Below are 19,780 nucleotides of genomic sequence, written 5' to 3'. Positions count from 1 at the left end.
TGGTACTGGTTGGTTTGATCCATTTGAGATATCAAAAACATTCAAACAATTTTTTTGCGGTTATCTCAGTTTGATGATTTTGGACACAACTCCATTTGGTTTTACGCCAACGATATGGGTTCTTGAAAATGTTAGAAAAAGAAGCAAGAAAATTACAGATTTTGGACCGGCCAGAATGCTTCTGGAATGTGGATGAATCTGGGTTTCTGACTGATCCATCTAAATGCAAAACAATTGGATCAGTTGGAAAGAAAACTATCAGAATGACATGTGGGGCAAATCGAGAAAATACCACCATTCTGGCAGTGTGTTGCGCTGATGGCACTGCCCATGACCCTCTTGTGATTTTCAAAGGAAAAAACTTGCAAAGCACATGGAGGGGAGGGCATGCACTTCGCAACACTTTTTATGGAATCAGTGAGTCTGGTTGGATCACATGTGACATATTTCATGATTGGTTCAAAGAGTTTGTGAAGAGAACATATCCGCTAGGGTGCGGCTGATGCCCCGTAAAATTTAAAACTTGATTGTAGCAACCCTAACTTTTTTTGGAAGTGAGGCTTGATGTACAAAGCTTAAATATGAAGTTTCAGCAAAATTAAATAAAGTCTAGGGGGTCCAGATTGCAATCAAACTTTTATAGGATTATCAATTTTCTCAAATTTCAATTTTGACATTAAATTGAGTGATTTATGTTTTAAAAAAAATTTGAGTGATTTTTATATGTTCATTGTTCATGTGATACCAGCTAATTTTTGTAAATTATTGCAAATTATGGTTTTTATGCTGTGAACAGCAGCTTAGATTTCACTTAGAACCAGTGTGTCAATTTTACATACTTCGTGCAATGGAATTTCTGAAATTTTTGCAGAATTTTGGCAAACTTTCTAAGTTTAGGCAAAATTTGTGAAGCATACTTTGCAAAAACTTTCAAAAATGGTGTCTTTGGATTGCAAATTCTTTGAATGAATACTCTGTTCAGAACAAACCATAACTGACACTAGAAAATCAGTGTTTTATACTTTTAATGCCATTTACCACAGCGCTGTGTAGGCTTTAACCATAATTTAATTTAATATAAGCACTCCTTTGTTGCTTTTGAGTTAAAATTTAGATATTACGAAGTGACATTCTAACATTTGTGTTTCAGTACTCTATGATACATAATTGCATATCATTTCACCACAGGTTTTCACCCTAAAAAGAATTATTTCACCCACATGGTGCCTACATGCAGCCTAAAGTAAGGGGCGACCTATATCTTCTTGAAGTTGTATACAAGCACCAGTTTTAATGCCCTGTATTACAGCTTGTTGTGTCAAAAACAAGAGATGTAACAAAATCTTTACAATGCTAATCTTCAAGCAACTGCATAGTAACTTTGGACACAAGTGCTCCAGCTGTTTCTCTTGAATGGGTTGAAATAATTACTGGAACACCCAACAATTTAATGCCGATGCCAGATATCAAAACTCGGAGCCTTTCATCTTGCTTTTACTTGCTGGTTAAAGTCTCCAGAAGTATTCCATCCCAATGTAAAGCACCAACAGCAGGTGGTGACCACGCGGAGAGAATTTTTTCTGAAATATGTTGCGCTGTTTCAACTCTGTATCTGGGTGACTGAGATGGATGGAGATTTAGCTTCAAAGCATCTTCAGAACAGCCTTGAACCATAAAATGGAGAGTAAGAGATAAGGCAGTTGGTGTAATGCTGTTTCTGCAGAAACTAATCCTGGAGATTTCATTATGTCATGAGAAAAGAACATGGCTGTTCCTGTTTTTGATCTTCTTTCATGAGAGCGTTTTTCCTCTATCTCACAAATCATTGAAGATGTGCAATGCACATTGTGCATTAGGGTGTGTCGTGTGCCCCCAAAAATTTAAAAAATGGTTGAAAACAAATTTTTTTTTTTTGTGGGTGAGGCTTGACTAAAAAAGCAAAATTACAAAATTTCAAAAAATTTGGTCAAGGTTTAGGTGCTCCACATCCCAATTGCCTGTATCCCCTTGTTGGCTTGACAATAGGGTGGATTGAAAAAAATTTTTTTTTAATTAAAAAAAGGGGGTTTAGACCACTGACAAATTGGCTAAAAACAATAACAAAACTGGTTTCAGGGAGTTGTACCACATATTGGCCGTTCTACCCCCCATTTTATGGGGAAATACCCCCAAAATTCTCAAATCGGATGTAACTTTGGAACTGCTGGTGCTAGGAACATGAGTTTGGTATCAAATGATGCAGAATCATAATGTTTTTATCTGCTCTATGAGGATTTTTTGCCTTAATTTCACTAGAAAAAAAGTTATGACAAAAAGCGTATATTTGACAATGTTTTGGACAAAACGGTAGCGCAGGCACAAGGTAATGGGTAAATGCACATACTGTACTGCATAATATGCAGCATCAACCTATTATGTTGATGCAGGTCACAGATGACTTGGATACTTTTGCTTATTGCATTTGCAATAAATATACAGCATGGTATGCATAATATATGGTACACACTACACATGATGTAGAGAATACAAGGGTTAATCGAGAGCATGTAGGCAGTGGTCTAACGGTACAGTAGTGTGACTGGAAATACAATATAGTGCTCGTGTCATGTACACACACAGTAGCAAGTAACAACTTTACTGCACGACCTGGGGGTTACTAACTGGACTGTTCAAAGTGTAGGTGCATAAAACAAATACTGTAATTAGTAGACATAATTGGTGATGGGTAGACTGTGATCTGCCATGAAATCATTGTCAAGGAAATACCAGCACACAGATTGATATACTCCATACTGCTGCATGTGCTAGACTACCTGTACTACATTGAGACTTTAGCAACCAGCACAAAAAGGTGAACATGTCAATCTAGTGGGAATTCCTTCTTGCTGTTGAATTCTTTCATAAGTTGACGAGATCGCACCTTCTGACGAATCAGTCCATCCCTTCTTTCAAAACCTACAGCATATAAGCTTGCTTTAACAGTCACTAGCTTAACGTGACACTCCACTGCTTGGTTGCGGCAAGGATAATCCAGCCGCAGAGGTTCGTCAATGACATTGTCAAGCTGTTGATCTGCTAGCGATCTCATGATAGGTGGCTCAGACTTATGAACTGTGCCAAGCTTCACAAGTTGGTGGTATGATTTTGCTTTAGTATTAAGCTGTGGCACAAGAAATCTGCATATTGCAGGTGGCACGGCTGGTGAAATTTCCTTTCTCAGCTTTCGATTTTCATCTTCTGCTTTTTGTGAGGAGCCAACATGATTCTTGCTTTGCTTTTCCTGTGCTTGTGCACCTAAGGAATAGATTTGTTGGCCTGCTGCTTTTCTAACTTGACAGTCTTCATCACCTAGCATTCCAACAATGACATTTTCAGAGTGAGCAAATAATGCATTGCATTCCAAAACCTTCTTGGAAATCTTTTACTTCTTGGCTTGGGAAGATTTCTTTGCAACATGTTGAAGAAGTTTTTTGACCCATCAGATAATGAATTGTGGTGTTTTATTTCAAACCAAGGTGGGAAGCAAACCTTGATGCAGTACTCAGACAAGTTCATGAAACTTTTGGAAGGGTTGATTGCATGAGTGTATTTACGAAATAGTCTACAAGCAAGTGTTAGCCACCTTGAATGACATAATTTCCCGACTGACAAAAACTGCAAGTCTTCATCAACATTCAACATGCCCAAGCACAATGCAGGCATAATCCATATATTACACTGGTAAACAAAAAAAGAATTATTTTTTGCTCCATGAACTTTGAAGACTGATTTAGAGTAATTTTGCAGAGCTGAATCCGAATCTAACCTCAGATCACGTCAGGTTTGTGAGATATGATAACAACAAATGGTTACTTTTGTCAAAAGTGGAAGATTTGGCATTGCGTTCACCACCAACATATGCAGTGCTATAACGAATGGTTAGTGTTAGACAGACCAAAACAGCCTAAGTAAGGTTACTGTACAAGCATTGCCACAAGCCTACTTAATCCTTTGTGGTTTCATGCAAACCTTTGACGGGGGGGGGTCAGTTATACTTTTAGCCTCCCTTTTAGATTGTTACTACTGCATGCTTAATAATGTTGCTTAGAAAACAAATTGGTATCAAAATTTATATTTGGTGTATTTCAGCTACTTATGCACGACATGGCCTGGATTTCTGCCTATAGCAAAATATGTATGTGCAATAAACGCAACGTCAAATCTTCCACTTTCGACAAAAGTAACAATTTGCTGTCATCATATCTCACATACCTGACGTAATAGGATAAGTCTGAGGGCAGATTCGGATTCAGCACCCCAAAATTACTCTAAATCAGTTTTCAAAGTTCATAGAGCAAAAATCGTGTACACCAGTGTTATGTTAAAACAAGGTATTTATGGAGTATGAGGGTTGAAATTCCTGTATTTTTAACTGCAATGTGGAGCACCTAAACATTAATATTTTTTTCTGAAACTTCATATTATTGTTGTTTCAGTGAAACCTCACCATTGAAAAAAATAATACAAAAAATATGAACATTGGGGCACACGACGCACCCTATTGTGCATGGCTCGTTGTCCACGTCATCCTCAGCTTCTAAATCAATAGCATTATTTATGCCATTAACTCGGGTCTCCTCCTTTGCTACTCATCTATCTTGCTGTTGTCGCCTGGTACTGATCTTTTTAACTTTTGCTTCTAACACTCTATCTTTTCCAGCCATACTTGCTTCCCGGTTGTCTTGTATAATGCATACTGATAAGGAATAGCATGTCTTCTTCATTGCTATTTTTTTCATTACATTGCGTGGCGAGAAAGGAAAGGTTTTGCTAAGCTTTTTCTGAAATTCCTGTATACATTTTAGTGGTTTGCCTTTGTCTCTCTTAATCTTTATTTGAAATTCTTGCTTGTAAAAAGAAATTATTTTTTCTGACATTTTTTTCTTTGCAACTGTAGTAAAACGTAGTTTTTATACAGTTGCGTAGTTTTTAAACTGTAGTAAAACGTAAAACGTAGCTCACAAGTAAAACGTAAAAACTTGTTCAACTTTACTGTAATTACCTGCCTTCCTGATAAAATTGTTTGAATTAATTTGAATATCACTTGCTTGTAGGTTGGTAACTTGCTACGTTTGATACCTTGATCTGCTTTTGTGGTAACCGTAGCGAGTAGAACATACCGAGGGTCATGTTGTGCATGAGAAGACATACCGGTAGCCTAGCAAACTTTTTTCGATTAAATAGCCTACCAACTGAATACAAACTACACGTATTGATTCTGGACTGTAAGTGTATTCTGCAATTGATAAATACGATTCTATGAATATTTCACATTCCTAAGTTATCACAATTAAAATGGTTAGGAGCCTTGTCTTGATATAGGAGAAGTGCTCTAGTTCAACCAATAATTTAAGTCTGACTCTGCAACGACTCCTTACATTTAACTTTTTCTGAACCTGGGAACAATGCCTTAGAAATGATCTGCACTTACTAGACTGAAACTGGAGGTATTTGACTGAGCTAAACAGTGGTGTCATTTTGAAGGTATTATGACATCACAGAGGCATGTTTCCACTTTTAGCGATTCTCAAGGTAAAGCTGACAAGTAGTGACCAGAAAGATTTCAGTCACTCACATTTAATAAAAGTTGTGTGTTGTACGGGTTAATACACAGACTATGTTGTTCTACTGCGTAATACTTGCATTCTCCAGCAAATACATCAAGCATATTTTGCAATAGGTTGTCACATTACTTCTCAAAATAGTGTTTGGCTGTCTGCTTGCAAAACCTTACTAGTTAAAAAATAGTATGGAACATAATAATGGATGACCTTAAATACAGAATTTACCATGATAAATGAAGGACTATGTAGCAGTGTAAAACTACCCGATTATGGCAATTAAGTACCCAATTTCTCAATTTTCAATTCAAATCTGGACTCCCTAAACATTTATAGATTGGTCTTAAACTTCATAAATATTGTTTTTGTACCAAGCGTCACCTATAAAAAAAAGTTAGGGTGTTTTGATTCAGATCGGGGCATCAGCCGCACCCTAATATCCGCCCTCTTCTTCTCACTTTTGATGGCCACATGTCACACATGTCCTATTGTCCTTATCAACTATTGAATTAGCAACTCAAAACAATATATCTCTTGTAAAGCTGCCAGCTCATTGCACTGATGTACTACAACCTCTGGATGTAGCTTGCTTCAGTCCACTGAAATGTTACTACCAAGTAGCATTGACAGAGCGAGTACACAGGACAGGTGCACGAGAACCTCTGAGAAAAGCAGAATTTGTTGATCTTCTGTGTAGCACAGGGGTTCTTAACCTGTGGGTAATTACCCACTAGTGGGGAAGTTGAGGATTTCAAGTGGGTAATTTGAAGTTGGGTTTGTTGTTCTATGTGTACTCCAGTGGTTCTTAAACGGTGAGAAATTTCCCACCAGTGGGAAATTACTGAATATCCATGCAGTGGGAAATTCTTTCTGGTCTAGAAGTGGGAAATTGTTTTAAGTTGTACTCGAATATCCAAGGAAGTAAATCTGATTAGTTAGTCACAAAAGTAATATTTTTTAACAAACACCGAGTCCTAGTGCATTGTTTTACAATTGATCTGGAATCAGATTTGCGTTGTGCAATCTCAAAAATAGAGCCTGACATTGACTCGATCGTCGCTGAAAAGCAAGAACAAAAATCGCATTGACATTAATGGACAATCTTTAATGTTATTCTTCTCATTGAAATTGTTCTTTTTGTTAAATACTATTGTGCTTTGGGATATGTCACACAGGTTACTAGGATTCATTTTGATTTTTCAGTCAGTTTTAAAAGTATGTGGGGAATATAGGTTTATTAAGTAGCGGAAGTGGGTAATGAAAGAAAAAAGGTTAAGAACCCCTGGTGTAGCATATGGCCAAAAGGAATGAGCGAAAAAAACATTAAAGCAGGGATTCTTGCAACTGGTGTTTTTCCCGTAAATGCTGACAAATACAAAGTATCAAGGCTAGACAAAATCAAACTTGCATCATACAAAAAGTGGGAGGAGCAAGGTTTTCCTTCGGAACAAGACGGTTCTCCAATTTTGCATCCTAGTACTTCAATATCTGTGGATTTTGAGTGCTCTGATCAGGATGTTAACCAAGATCCACTGCATGAATCTGAATCTGATGTAAATTCCTCTTTTGTTTCCAGTGTGTCAACTGCCATCGATTCCATTCCCACATCCTCAACATCATCAGCATTAGAAAAAAATGAAAATGACCTGTCATATTTGATCAAAAAAATTCAAGCATTTGCCCCGCCAGGTATGCGATATGTTGTGCAACTGGTTCCAAAGGAAACAGAAACCTCACTAGAAGCTGTTATCAAAAAGGTACAGAAGAAAGCAGTTAAAAAGAAGGTGGTGAAGAGAATCATTTCAGACAGCGAGAGTGAAGAATTGTTAAAGGATATCCAGGAAACTGATGATAAAGAGGATAGACAAGAGAAAGCAGACAAAACAAGCAACAAGAAACACGACATTGTTATATCAGAACAACACATAGGAAAATTTTTTGCTGTTTTTTGGAGCAGTCTCAAATGCTACTATTGGGGCAAAGTTCTGAAGGTCTTTTTTGATGATGAAGAAGATGACATGGCTGAATCTGTGGAATTTCAGTTTCTTCACAAGAAAGAACAGACGTCCGATCCATGCCGTATGCTGTGGGATTGGCCGACTACACCTAACAAAGATATTATTTCAGTAAAGTACTGCTTTTTTGGACCAGAACAGCCTGTGCTTACAGATGCCATGAGAGGGAAATCATTCTTCAAGTTTTCTTGTGAAACAAGTGCCTCCAGAAAGTTTGCTGCAATTAGCAAGTTTGGCTTGTAATAACTAGATAACCTATTCTACTGGTGTTTACTATTCAAGCTGTTATATATATTAATTACATATATATACTTCTTTGAAATAAGTAACGCTAACAAACTATTCTTGAAAGAAGTCACTTATAATGTTACCTTTGTGAAAGAAGTTGCTAATGTAACAATGTTCAGCTTGAGTAGTAAACAATAAAACATCAGTAGAACAGGTTTTCAAGTTGCGATGGATCCTGGTGTACAATTTGACTCGTTTTTGGCTTGTAATGTTATTGGACATAAGTCATGATGTACCGTAGTGGACACTTCGGCTGAACAAATTTGCTGCTTTTTTCTGCATGCTTCTTGTTATTGTTGTTTCTGTTATGTTCTTTCCTTCAGGCACACTTTTCCACGCATATATTAGCCTAGCATCACACTATGGTGATTTGTAATGCTGTAGCATGTACAGTGGTTTATTGTTTTTATTTTTTACTCATAATGAAGGCACCATGATTTGATGATGTGATTCTCATGTTTTGATGTTTCATTTTGTGCACCATTAATATAACAGACTTAGAGAAAAAGTTGTAGTGCTAGCATTGATATCATCATACTTACACATTTAACAGGTTTAGAGCATAGAAACATGTGAGGAATATGCTTTATCAAGCTTTGTTTTTATTTACCCCAGCTATGTTTTTTATTACCCCTTTTACTGGGTAAAAAAAAACAAAGAAATTTTAACCACTGACAAGCAATTATTGAATTTTTTTTTAAATTTCTAATGTGATTGGAAGCTACATGAGTGGACTTATATTACCCCAGAATATCATGACCTCATTGGAAAAAACATGGATTTGGTGACAAAGTTTTATTATTTTGTTTTTTTTTACCCCATATGACTATAGTACTTTTATTCTAAACAATATAAGGCCATTTTCTTGTTTCAACATCAAATTAAGATTGTTTTGAAAGTTTCTGAAAATTCCCAAAAATTCCCGTTAATTCCCAAAATTTCCATGGAAAGTTTCGGATCTGAAAATTCCCGGGAATTTTGCAACCCTAGGTCTGCTACTATTCGGCTAGTCCAATTCGGCAAGTTCCCTATTCGGCAATTTTTTGAAAAGCCAACAAAAATTAGTTTAACGACGCCTTCTGTTTATTTAGAGAATTTTGTATTTTATTCCACAATATTGTTTCTTTTGCATTCCGACAAAGAAAAATAAATTGAAATGAAATTTAGCGAAAAATGTTTGAACTTTAAATTGAAATGTTTGCTCACATAAAATCAACATGTATCCTATGTCACCGTCTGTATGCAAACTTAGAATATATTAGAATATTCAACTATTACAAAATTCTAAATCCAACGACGCCTTCTGTTGATTACTTAGTGATATTTAGTGAAAACTAAAAAGCGAATTAAATTTATTTTTGAACTATTAAATTGAAATGTTTGCTCACACAAAATCGACATGTGTCCTACAGAAGTGTTTTGTTGGTTGTTCGAGTGTGTTATTGTTCAAAATACATGTAAAAACTTCTATACGAGTTATTAATTACAGAGATTAGCATGAATTTGATGCTCTAAAACAAAGTCATATATTTCAAAAAATAGCCATATTTTTCTATTTTTTAGGTAAAAAAATGGCCCTAGTAATAAGTAATAGCACAACGTCACTATCAAAGCAGTTGTAATTACTAGGGTAGGCCAGTCCGTGGTGCATTCCCAGGTCCAGCGTCAATGCAGGTAAACAATGGTTGCGATTATTACAATTCAAGTACTTGACATGTCTTGGCACAACATTTTCTCAAATGATCAAAATATGGCCATCATAACACACATTATTACCTGATTTGTTGCCGCACAAGTGTGGATGCGAGCCGTGCATTTCTCAACACGTCAAGAACAACGCCAGTATTTCTTAAGCCTGTCTGCATTCTGCACTATATTGAGCTAGTTGAAACAAGTAGCCATCATGTAGAAAAGCCTCACCTTTGCGTTGCGTACTAATCGATTCCTCTGCCATGATAAAGTAACATCAACTGAGAGTCTAACGAAGAAGGAACCACAGGAATTCCAGGTCATGTAATGCCGAAACCCAGGTTTTTTTCTAAACTGCCACTTAGGTTTTAACTTCATCTTTTATGTCAAACGCTATGGGAGATGCAGGACCTATTATACAGAAGGACCTATTATACAGCGCTGTATTTTCTTTACTTCAAAATGAATGTTTTTGGTTTTTATGGTTTTGGATCAAGATTTTAGGCCAACTAAATTGTATGAAGTTTCGTGTGATAAAAGCTTTCGGTTCAAGAGACACACAGGATTTTCCAATTTGGGGTCAAAATGTAAACTTTTGGGAGTTCAGCAATAAAGCGATAAATTTTGTTATTGAAGCTCTTTGCAAAAGTTTGCATTTATTTGCAGTTGTGTGGTAATTAACCTAAGTTGTCACAAAATTTCAGAGTGATTGCTCGTGTAAATATTTTTGTATTAACTAAGACTTAAAAATGAATCCTTAAAGGACCAATTATAAAGTACAGTAACGTCTAGGACATATTATACAATGAGTTAAGGCACTTGAAGAATTAAACTTTGTTATGTTTTGAAAATAAACCTTACTTTTCTAGCAACATTATATTGTCTCTGTTACTTTGGCAATTAAAGTGTTCATAAACATTAAGTATTATTATTTCACATTTTTATGTGCTTGTTTTTGCAATGAAAGTGAAAAAACATGTTTTTTTTCAATGTTTGCTTGTGTATAATAGATCCTTCAGGGGCAGGACCTATTACACACTTTTCAAAAAAGTTTGTATAAGTTTTAACTTGACAAAAATAAATTCGATTCTCAAGATATTTACACAGTCAATAAACATTGACCTGAGCCGTATTCTCTAAACATTTTGTCTAATTTTGATATGAGCTGAAGAAATGAGAGCAAAAAAGAAAAAAATGTATAATAGGTTCTGCATCTCCCCTATTTGGCAACTGTCTTTTTTTCGTTGACACGTTTTCGCTGAGACTTTATCTCATTAACCTCTTTTGTTAATCATAAAAAATGTTGTTTTGATGTAAAACACTTATTTTGAACGAACCCAGACAACAAAATTTGTTGAATGTATTGTTGAATGTTGATTTAACCACAGAAGTTGAATGTAAAAATGACGGATTTTGCCGTCTGGGAAGGCAGTCAAAGGTAAACACTGGATAAAATGCAAGAATGCAAAAGAAACGATATTGTGGAATAAAATACAAAATTCTCTCAATAAACAGAAGAATATTTCAGTTTTGGTTTCAATCTCATCATCATGATTCGGAGTAAGATCTTTGTTAGATGATTCACAAGGCTAATTGTTCTGTGGAGTGAGCATTCTGTTGCTGCGGTTTTCTTTGGTAATGTTATGAATATGGAACGTACCATATTATATCACTAGGGATGTTTCTGGTGTCATAAATATGATTTAAGACCTCAGTGGTTAGGTCTAAACCCCACTCATCTAAAGCTTCGATAATTTCAACTATAAAAGAAACGATAATGTGGAATAAAATACAAAAATCTGTAAATAAACACAAGGCATCGTTGGATTTAGAATTTTGTAATAGTTGAGGATTCTAATATATTCCAAGTTTGCATGCAGACGGCGACGCAGGATACATGTCCATTTTATCTAAGCAAACATTAATAGTTCAAAAATAAATTTAATTCGCTTTTTAGTATTAAGATCTCAGTGGTTAGGTCTAAACCCCACTCATCTAAAGCTTCGATAATTTCAACTATAAAAGAAACAATATTGTGGAATACAATACAACATTCTCTAAATAAACAGAAAGAGTCGTTGGCTTTGGAATTTTGTAATAGTTGAAGATTCTAATATATTCTAAGTTTGCATATAGAGTTAGAGACGGTGACGTAGGATACATGTCGATTTTATGTGAGCAAACATTTCAATTAGTTCAAACATTTTGCGCTAAATTTCATTTCAATTTATTTTTCTTTGTCGGAATGCAAAAGAAACAATATTGTGGAATAAAATACAAAATAAAACTCAAAACTGTAGCCGAACAGGGAACTAACCGAATCGGCTAGTCGGACTAGCCAAATCGGACTGTAGCCGAATAGAGAACTAGCCAAAACGGGCCATTCTGAAATATTTTGCCTATATTCAAAATTAGCTCGTATTTTCAACTAAAGTGCCAGACGCCTTCACATTTCTGCTCAAATGTTGAATATATTTTTACTTGTTCATGTGGTTTGGCACTGACATACATCGGTATGTCCACCAGAGTACAAGAGCATCTACACTTTAGGGACAAAGAAAAGTTCCATCAAAGATCATATCATGGAATATGCAATTTATACTGACCAAATCAGACCTTCAATTTATATTGATCATATACAATTATACATCCCTTCTCCCGTACTTGTTACCTTGCCGTGGTGGGGAGGCTTGAGTACCTCAAGGATCCTGTGGGCTATACCGACGGGGGCTCGTAGCCCCTGGCAGGTCTAACCATGTCGGGCAGGTTACAGGTAAGAGGTCAGACAAAAGACAGTACAACAGCCGGGCAGACGGAGCCCGTTAGCCTTGGACGGCAGTTCGTCTAGGGGAAGGCAAACCCTGATTCAAAAACCTCCGCTGTCTTGTGGCTACATCCAGTCATCTAGTCCTGGAAAAGGCTACGGGAATCAACCCAGACAGAAAATCCGGAGTGGAGTACGTGAGACGGTCGACTGTCAAACTCTGACATCCTTCCGGCAACTCCTGCAGCCAAACCGTCGTCGAGTGTCACGCTTTGCATTCCCTCGGACTACGCCGGAGAGGCAGAGAGGGGGTCCTGTTGTGTTTTTGGGCAGCGCAAGACCTCCATACAGAGTACAGACGCCCAGGCCAGCACTCTAGAGAGGCCACTCCAGTCTCCCCCATCCCTGGGTGCGAAAAACAAACCGGAGGACAGCAGTCTACGGGTTGAAGCTGCCGTACCCAGAGTGCTACCATCATCTGAAAAGATGGAAGGATGCCTACTACTGACCAAAAATTCTCTACTGATTCATTTAAAATTTTAAGCAAAAGAAAATCCCCATTTGACACAAAAATTCAGGAAGCACTGTTAATCAAATGCAAATCTTAATAAAAATTAGTATTCGCAGGAGGCTCATGGATTCTTCTTAACATTTACTAAATGTATCACGTTACACTATTGTAGTGGCAATCCATTTGTGGTTAGTTGTGTTTTCTCTAATGTAATTCAATTTGTTTCGTCTGTCTCCTTCCACAAATCCACATTGTTGGTTTTCTAAATCTGCACATGTCTCGTTGTTACTCAGTCAGTTAACTACAAGTACAATAGTTGGTTTTAGAAAGTTGAAATTTATTGCTTGCAAATATTTGTAAATATGTAAATATATTTAAAACTATTTCTAAATAATAAATATGTAACTATATACTTATCATCCTCAACCTTGATGTCTTGTGTACCTGCCTTGCCTGTTTTTAGTACAAAAAAGCAAACTTTCTCCAAAAACTATACTACCAGTACTGTATTATATATATATTAGCTTATATAGTTAAGTTTTGAGTTGGATTGGCAAGCTAGTAGAAGTGTGGTCACATGCTCAATTGCTCATCTAATGCTACCCATGATGAGGACTGTTCACTGTTCAGATGATGAATCTTGGGAAGTTCTGTCCTTTGAATGTTTATTTCTTTCATTCATTTTTCATTTATTTTTATCATCCATTTCTTTCATTGCACATATTATGGTGAAGTCTAGTCAACGGATACACATTAACTTAGCAATGTCCTGGTTATTTCAGAGAAGCAAAAATGTAAATTTTGTGCCAGCATTTAAATTTTAGACAAAATATTAGCGAAAAAAAAACAGAATTCCAAATAAAATACTCCACCTTTGGCATTCTTTTCTGTGACCACAAGCCTTGTTTGCGAAGTTCAGCAACTGTTCGTATTACAATAGCCTCTTGCTTTGCTCGTTCTAATATCTCTTCTTGTGAACCAATACCATCTTCATAAGTCTCAGACAAATTGTTTTGAAAGCTCGGCCTTTTTTTAATTTTACTGCTGGAAAAAAAAAACATGAAATAGGTTTTTAATGACCTTTAATATAATCCTCTACATTACAGCAGTAGCTCTTATACAGGCCTCTAAGCTACTTTATTTTCCCGGCGACCGAGCATGACCTACCAGAACTTCTTACCAGCAACCAAAATAAAAAAAACGTTAAAAATCGTATTTCTAAAAATCCGTTCCGTAATTAATATTGTGTTTTTGCGTTCACTCAGGTAAGAGCAATGCAAACAAGGCTTTGAAACATATGTACACTGTACATACAGTAGGGAAGGGCCGTTGGAAACAGATCGCTTAGCAACTCAAGTTTCTTAGGAGGTTCGTCGAGTAAATGGCGAAATCGAAAACCATTTTTTAATTGAATGCCAGGAAGACGGTGCACAACCAGGGGCGAGTTTAACTGATGCGAGACTTTGTTTATTTCTAACTAAAACTAATTGTTATTTTTTCAATATATATGGCAGAAATTTTGCACTTAAAGGGCGGGGAAACCCAAATTAACTTTTTGCGAGTTTTTTGTTTCAGCGTGATGTCATTGTGTACAACATGCGTTTTAGCAAAAAAAAATCCAAATTTTGTAGCCCTCGTCTCGCTAAGGCCGCTTTTGTTTGATACCCGTTTGCGAGGTCTCGCGCGCATCAAGCTGTGATGCTGTTCGCTGTGACGTCACAAGGTACATATATATAGTTGTGGCCAAAAGTTTAAGACCAGACTTGATTTATGACCATTTTTGCATTACTTCAAAGTACTGCATCATATATTGTTTCAGTTGCATCATCTTATATCTCATCTTAAAATATGAAACAAATTTACCTTGAGGTTGCATTATTAGATGACGGAATATTTGAGGGACAGATCTGAAAATCAAATGTCTTAATTACACACATAGCAAAAGAAACCAAGCTATAAAACTAACAAACAATAAGAATAACTTTGTGCGCTTGCACAACATTTTTATTGTGTTGTTCAATGTCCATCAGTGATCAATAACTAGGAAAAATATAGCCTAACAAATGAGACATGTTTCTATTTGCCTTTCAAACATAAGCTGGGGGGAATAAAACATGAAATTAAAAATCGTATTAGTATAAGCAGAGTGGGTAGATTAATCGGCTTTTTTTCAATACTAACTTTAGGCCTGAAAACAAAAATTGAAATTTCGGACCAAAACCTAAACTTTTGGATTGTCTTTGTGGTATGCTTCTGATGCAACAACCAAATGAAAACCTCAGCCTGATAAATGCTGTTAGTGTTCAAGAGTCAGCATGCTTCTCAACAGCAAGCTGAAATTAAACCAACTTAGCATTTCAAATTGCAATCTCTAGAGCTAAACCAGTGTTTTTCAATTTTTTTTAGTCCATCGCCCCCTTTTCGTTATTGAAATAAAATTTCAACCCCCTAATTCTGTCAAGTAAAATAAACATTGATAATAGAGTCATAGACAAATTTAGTCTTTGGAATTTAATCAACGAAATTGACAGTAACGTGATAATGTTCAATGGGATGGATGAGCATGGCAACTTTTACGAAGTTTTGAAATGTTTGGCCGTTGGCGACATCTTCGTAAGATAGAGTCGAAGATCACCCCGTTTATGAACTAGCAAGTGATTTCTTTGCTTTGAAAGCACCAATGTCACAGCCGAAAACCCCTTTTTAACCATATATGAAGTCATCATCATCATCATCCGCTCAGTCGTTTACGACTCTCGGTCACTCTATACCACTTATACCAGTGTTTCCCAACCTGGGGGTAAATTACCCCCGGGGGGTAATTTGCCTGTTTTCGGCGGGTAACGAGACCGGAGGTTGTAAACTTTATAAAAGCGAAGGAATGGAACAGTCGTCTTTACAAGGAACTGTGCAAGAAGATGGGAGAAATATACGAAGTATTACTGTACCACACAGAAGGACGATGGCTGTCTCATGGCAAAGGAGAACCCGCCTGGTCGAACTTCGTGAGGCTGTCCATGTTTTTCTGATAGAAAAGAAGTCCGACTTGACTGAATACTTCTCTAACCAACAATGGATTTCCCAGCTGTGCTACCTGGCTGATATCTTTGGTGAATCGAACAAAGGCAATCTTTTAATTCAAGGCAAGAATGTAACTGTGATCGACACCAAAGTAGCCGGAGCAGCATTTATCGCAAAGGTTAAATTGTGGAACAAGCGAGTTGGAAGAAGCACAGTTTTAGACGTTTGACATGTATCTCGGAGGCAATGGACTTGAGTTGACAGCGGCGTTGAAGAAGGACATAGCTGACCACTTAGGCCAGCTAGCCAAGAAGATGGACAACTACTTTCCGAATTTGAACACGGCTAGTTTTCAATGGTGCACTGAGCCCTTCACATGTGATGACAGCCAGGTGGATGATGACGACTTTTCGGCCAAAGAAGAATTTATCACTCTCCGAATGAACAAAGCGTTGAAACTTGATTTCAATGGGAAAGGCTTAGAAACCTTCTGGTTTAGCAGACTCCAGGACGCACCAACATTAGCGACACGGGCATTAAACATCCTGACATCTTTTTCAACAACGTATTGCTGTGAAGAAGGATTTTTAACTGTCTTGGGAAGGAAGACAAAGAAGCGCAATCGCCAGGATGTCGAAAGCGACACAAGAATTGTCCTCAGTAGCCTACCACAAAGCCCAGGATCACAAAGCTGGCGCCTGAAGTCCAGGCCTGACCTTCGCATTGAATGTTTACCACGCATTGTTATCTTGTATTCAGTATTGTATTGCATTTTGATTGTCATAGTTAGCCCTTTGAAATACATAGCAATAAACATTTTTGTTTTTGAAAATTGATCGAGGGGGTAATTGGCTCACTTCAGGGTGGAGATTAGGGTAACAGCCAAAAAAAGGTTGGGAACCACTGCTCTATACGTTATCTTTCTCCACATCTCTCGATCCCACGCAGCCTCCTTCAATTCATGCACTCCCATACCACTGTGCACTCCCATACCACTGTGCACTCCCATACCACAGTGCACTCTCATACCAAGTAGGAAACAACAAAATCCATATTCTGAATTCTATCAAATCAAAGTTATGAAGCCACTTTATTACTTCCCTTCGTCTGCCACTATATGTAACTCATCGACAAGTATAGCCCCGATTTTTGCTGTTGAACGTTTCTAACTATCAGCAGAGAATGTTGGGTTATTATTTAAGAAGCCTGTTAATCCCATTATAATTGAAACCTGTTATCACTTACAATACTGACTGACAACATACTGCATTCACTGTGATCAACTACTAACAACCGTACAAATGTACAATTGTACAATGTACATTGTACATGCTGTTTACAACTGCTTCGCTTGACACTGACTTGAGACTTAATTGCAACTTAGGAGGGTGAAAGCCAGTGATAAAATTCGGAGGTCTCTGGCCTTAGCCTCGAGCTTGGCTGGCCTCGACTGGTCAAGCCTTGGCTTCGAGGCTCTGCCCTGGCCTCAGACTGATGAATAACCTAGCTCAGGTGTTGGCACTGCAGTGTGTAGTTGAATGATATAAATTAATCCTAGACCACTGAAAATTGCAACTGATTTTGCATGTCTGTCTGACTATCTCTTATATCTCATGTCTGTCTGACTATCCATATCGCGCGCCAAAACAATTGCAATATCTGGGAATATGAAAGAGCACTGTGACGTTTCAACTTCATATTTTGTTAAGAGCAATGTGACGCTACAATAATAGATAATTTTGCAATGAATTGATTAGATTTCTATTTCGATGTTGTTACTCTATGTCCATAATTTAATTTGTGGTTTATTAAACTTTATAGTTTATAGTACCATAGTCAATTAGTCATAGTGCATCGAACTGATTAGCATGTTGGACTGTTATTGGTTGTTTGATAAATTCGCCCTTTTCGAGTGTTTTCACCCCCCTATCGCTCTCTTTGATTTTTTCGGCCCCCTGGCGCTGGAAATCGCCCCCTGGGGGGCGATTTCGCCTACTTTGAGAAACATTGAGCTAAACAAAACACTAACCATCTTGGAAGTTGATGAATCACTTGGATGGTCTTTGGGAGGTGCGGATGAAATACAAGTTTCTGTATTTATCTGTCTCTTTCCTCCATCATTAGTAACAACTGGATTTTGGTTGAGATACAAGGAAAGCTGTTGTGATGGTCGTTTCTTAAATTGAATATAATCCATATAATTGCCACCATGTTGAAGGAAGAAGAGTTCACTGAGAAGATCAACATACGTATTGTTGCACAATTCTAACTGCTCTTTATGGTGCATGCACAACTGAGCACGTTGTTCCAAAATTGAAGGATGCAGTTGATCATTTTTTTTTGTACAAGGCATAACCTGTGTGTACAATTTCAATTGTGTTGAAATCTTCAAGACTGGCCAATGCAGATTATCATCATATTAATTATTTAATTTTCTGAAAATACAAAAAGCTTGATACAGTATAATACTAATTAAACTGTTTTTGCTAACCATTAAAGTTTAATTTCAATCAAATACAGTATTGCCAAAATACACTAATACAGACCTCGAAATTCAAGGCGGACATGTCTGCCGTCACAGCATGTGATGTCCGCGGGAAGTACTATCTAGATCGGTCATAATTGTCCGCCGAAAAATAACAGGAACTAGCAATACAAATCGTCATTGCACAGCACGAACAATTGTTGTGAGAATATAATTTCCCGCACATCTAGAATATGTTAATACTGTATCCCTAAGCTTTCATTCAAGCAAGAAAACTTTCAATTTTTACGTTGCTTCACTGATGGATGACATAAAATTAGCGTAACAAACGTGAATTCTTCACTGAGAATCGATGGGAGTATCGGTACTTCTAAACTAATCACGCGCAACTTAGTTAAACTTTTACATCACAATGTCTGGCTTTGATCTCCCAGTAATATTGATACGGCAAGCAAGCCTTAAAGCAGCCGGCGGCCATGGCCGCCAAGTAGTGCTTGAATGACCGCCGGTGCTACCTCCTAAATCGGCCTAGTTTGGCCGCCGGTTTCTTCTAGCCAATTATTTAATTTCTAAATAGAATGATCGTGGAATTAGACGCAGAATTAGGTCAGCGCGTCATAACTGCCACTGTTTTATTGTGTGTGAACATTTCCTATTGTATGGAATCATAGGCGTCGATTTTTTCTTAGAAGAGAGGAATTCTGGGTGGGCGAGAGTTTTCAAACAGATTTCATTGAATGTGTATGTTCGCAAATTCGCAATGGTTAGTCTTTCTCACAAAGACTGCGTTTAGCGTTACGGCAGCAATTAAGTTTTAATAGGTTTGATGTTTCTTTCTTGCGCCTTGCGATCTTATGAGCGCTGCTAAACTAAACAAACTTCTTTTATGTTTTTCTTTGTGACCTAAAAAGCGCGTGACTCGTGACCTGTTATCTTTAAAGTGGCGCTTTTGGATTTGCCGCAAAATGTTCGGACAGGTGACTGCTGACTGCGGATATTGCTGCTGTATAACTTCCGTTAGTCTGCGACAGATAACCGATTGTTTTCCTAGGCCCACAAACAGCAGCTACAGTAACAAGTAGACTACCATCAGGGTTAAGACGCATCCACTGGAATTCGGGAAAAAGCTTCCTTTGCAACACACGACCTTCCCGAGCCGGAAGCTGATCCGGCAGCATGCTAACGTCAAATGGAGCGGGTAGAGATCCATGGCTCATGCTGTCTTCTACAACTACCGGTGCATTGCCTGAAACATTGACTTCATCACTGTCCATCCTTGAAGCACTGCTTTCTTCATCAATGTCCTCTCTACGTTCATTCGTGCTGGACGTGGCTTCTTCAGCATTATCATCTCGACAAATTTTGAAAGCTGGTTGTAAGAATGTGCGAATAGATGTTTGACTTTGT

General features: G+C 37.4%; 1 protein-coding gene across 3 annotated transcripts in view; it reads right to left on the bottom strand.

Moving 5' to 3' along the window:
* Positions 1-18,319, bottom strand: part of LOC145770140 (chromatin remodeling protein domino-like) — a 169,121-nt gene extending 150,802 nt beyond the window's left edge. For 2 of the 3 annotated variants that reach the window (XM_082581728.1, XM_082581733.1), the window contains exons 1-3: positions 17,918-18,319; positions 14,731-14,774; positions 13,740-13,911 (exon numbers count right to left, since the gene is read on the bottom strand). In XM_082581728.1, the coding sequence (XP_082437854.1) occupies positions 13,740-13,911; positions 14,731-14,774; positions 17,918-18,241 (540 nt within the window). In that variant the 5' untranslated portion in view covers positions 18,242-18,319. Of the gene's footprint in view, positions 1-13,739; positions 13,912-14,730; positions 14,775-17,917 lie in introns of those variants that run through there. The other variant, XM_082581740.1, reaches the window with a different exon arrangement.
* Between the last annotated feature and the right edge of the window lie 1,461 nt (positions 18,320-19,780).

The sequence above is a fragment of the Aplidium turbinatum genome, chromosome 1 (assembly GCF_918807975.1).
Source record: "Aplidium turbinatum chromosome 1, kaAplTurb1.1, whole genome shotgun sequence".
Taxonomy (NCBI): Eukaryota; Metazoa; Chordata; class Ascidiacea; order Aplousobranchia; family Polyclinidae; genus Aplidium; species Aplidium turbinatum.
This window is presented reverse-complemented; position numbering and strand designations above follow the sequence as displayed.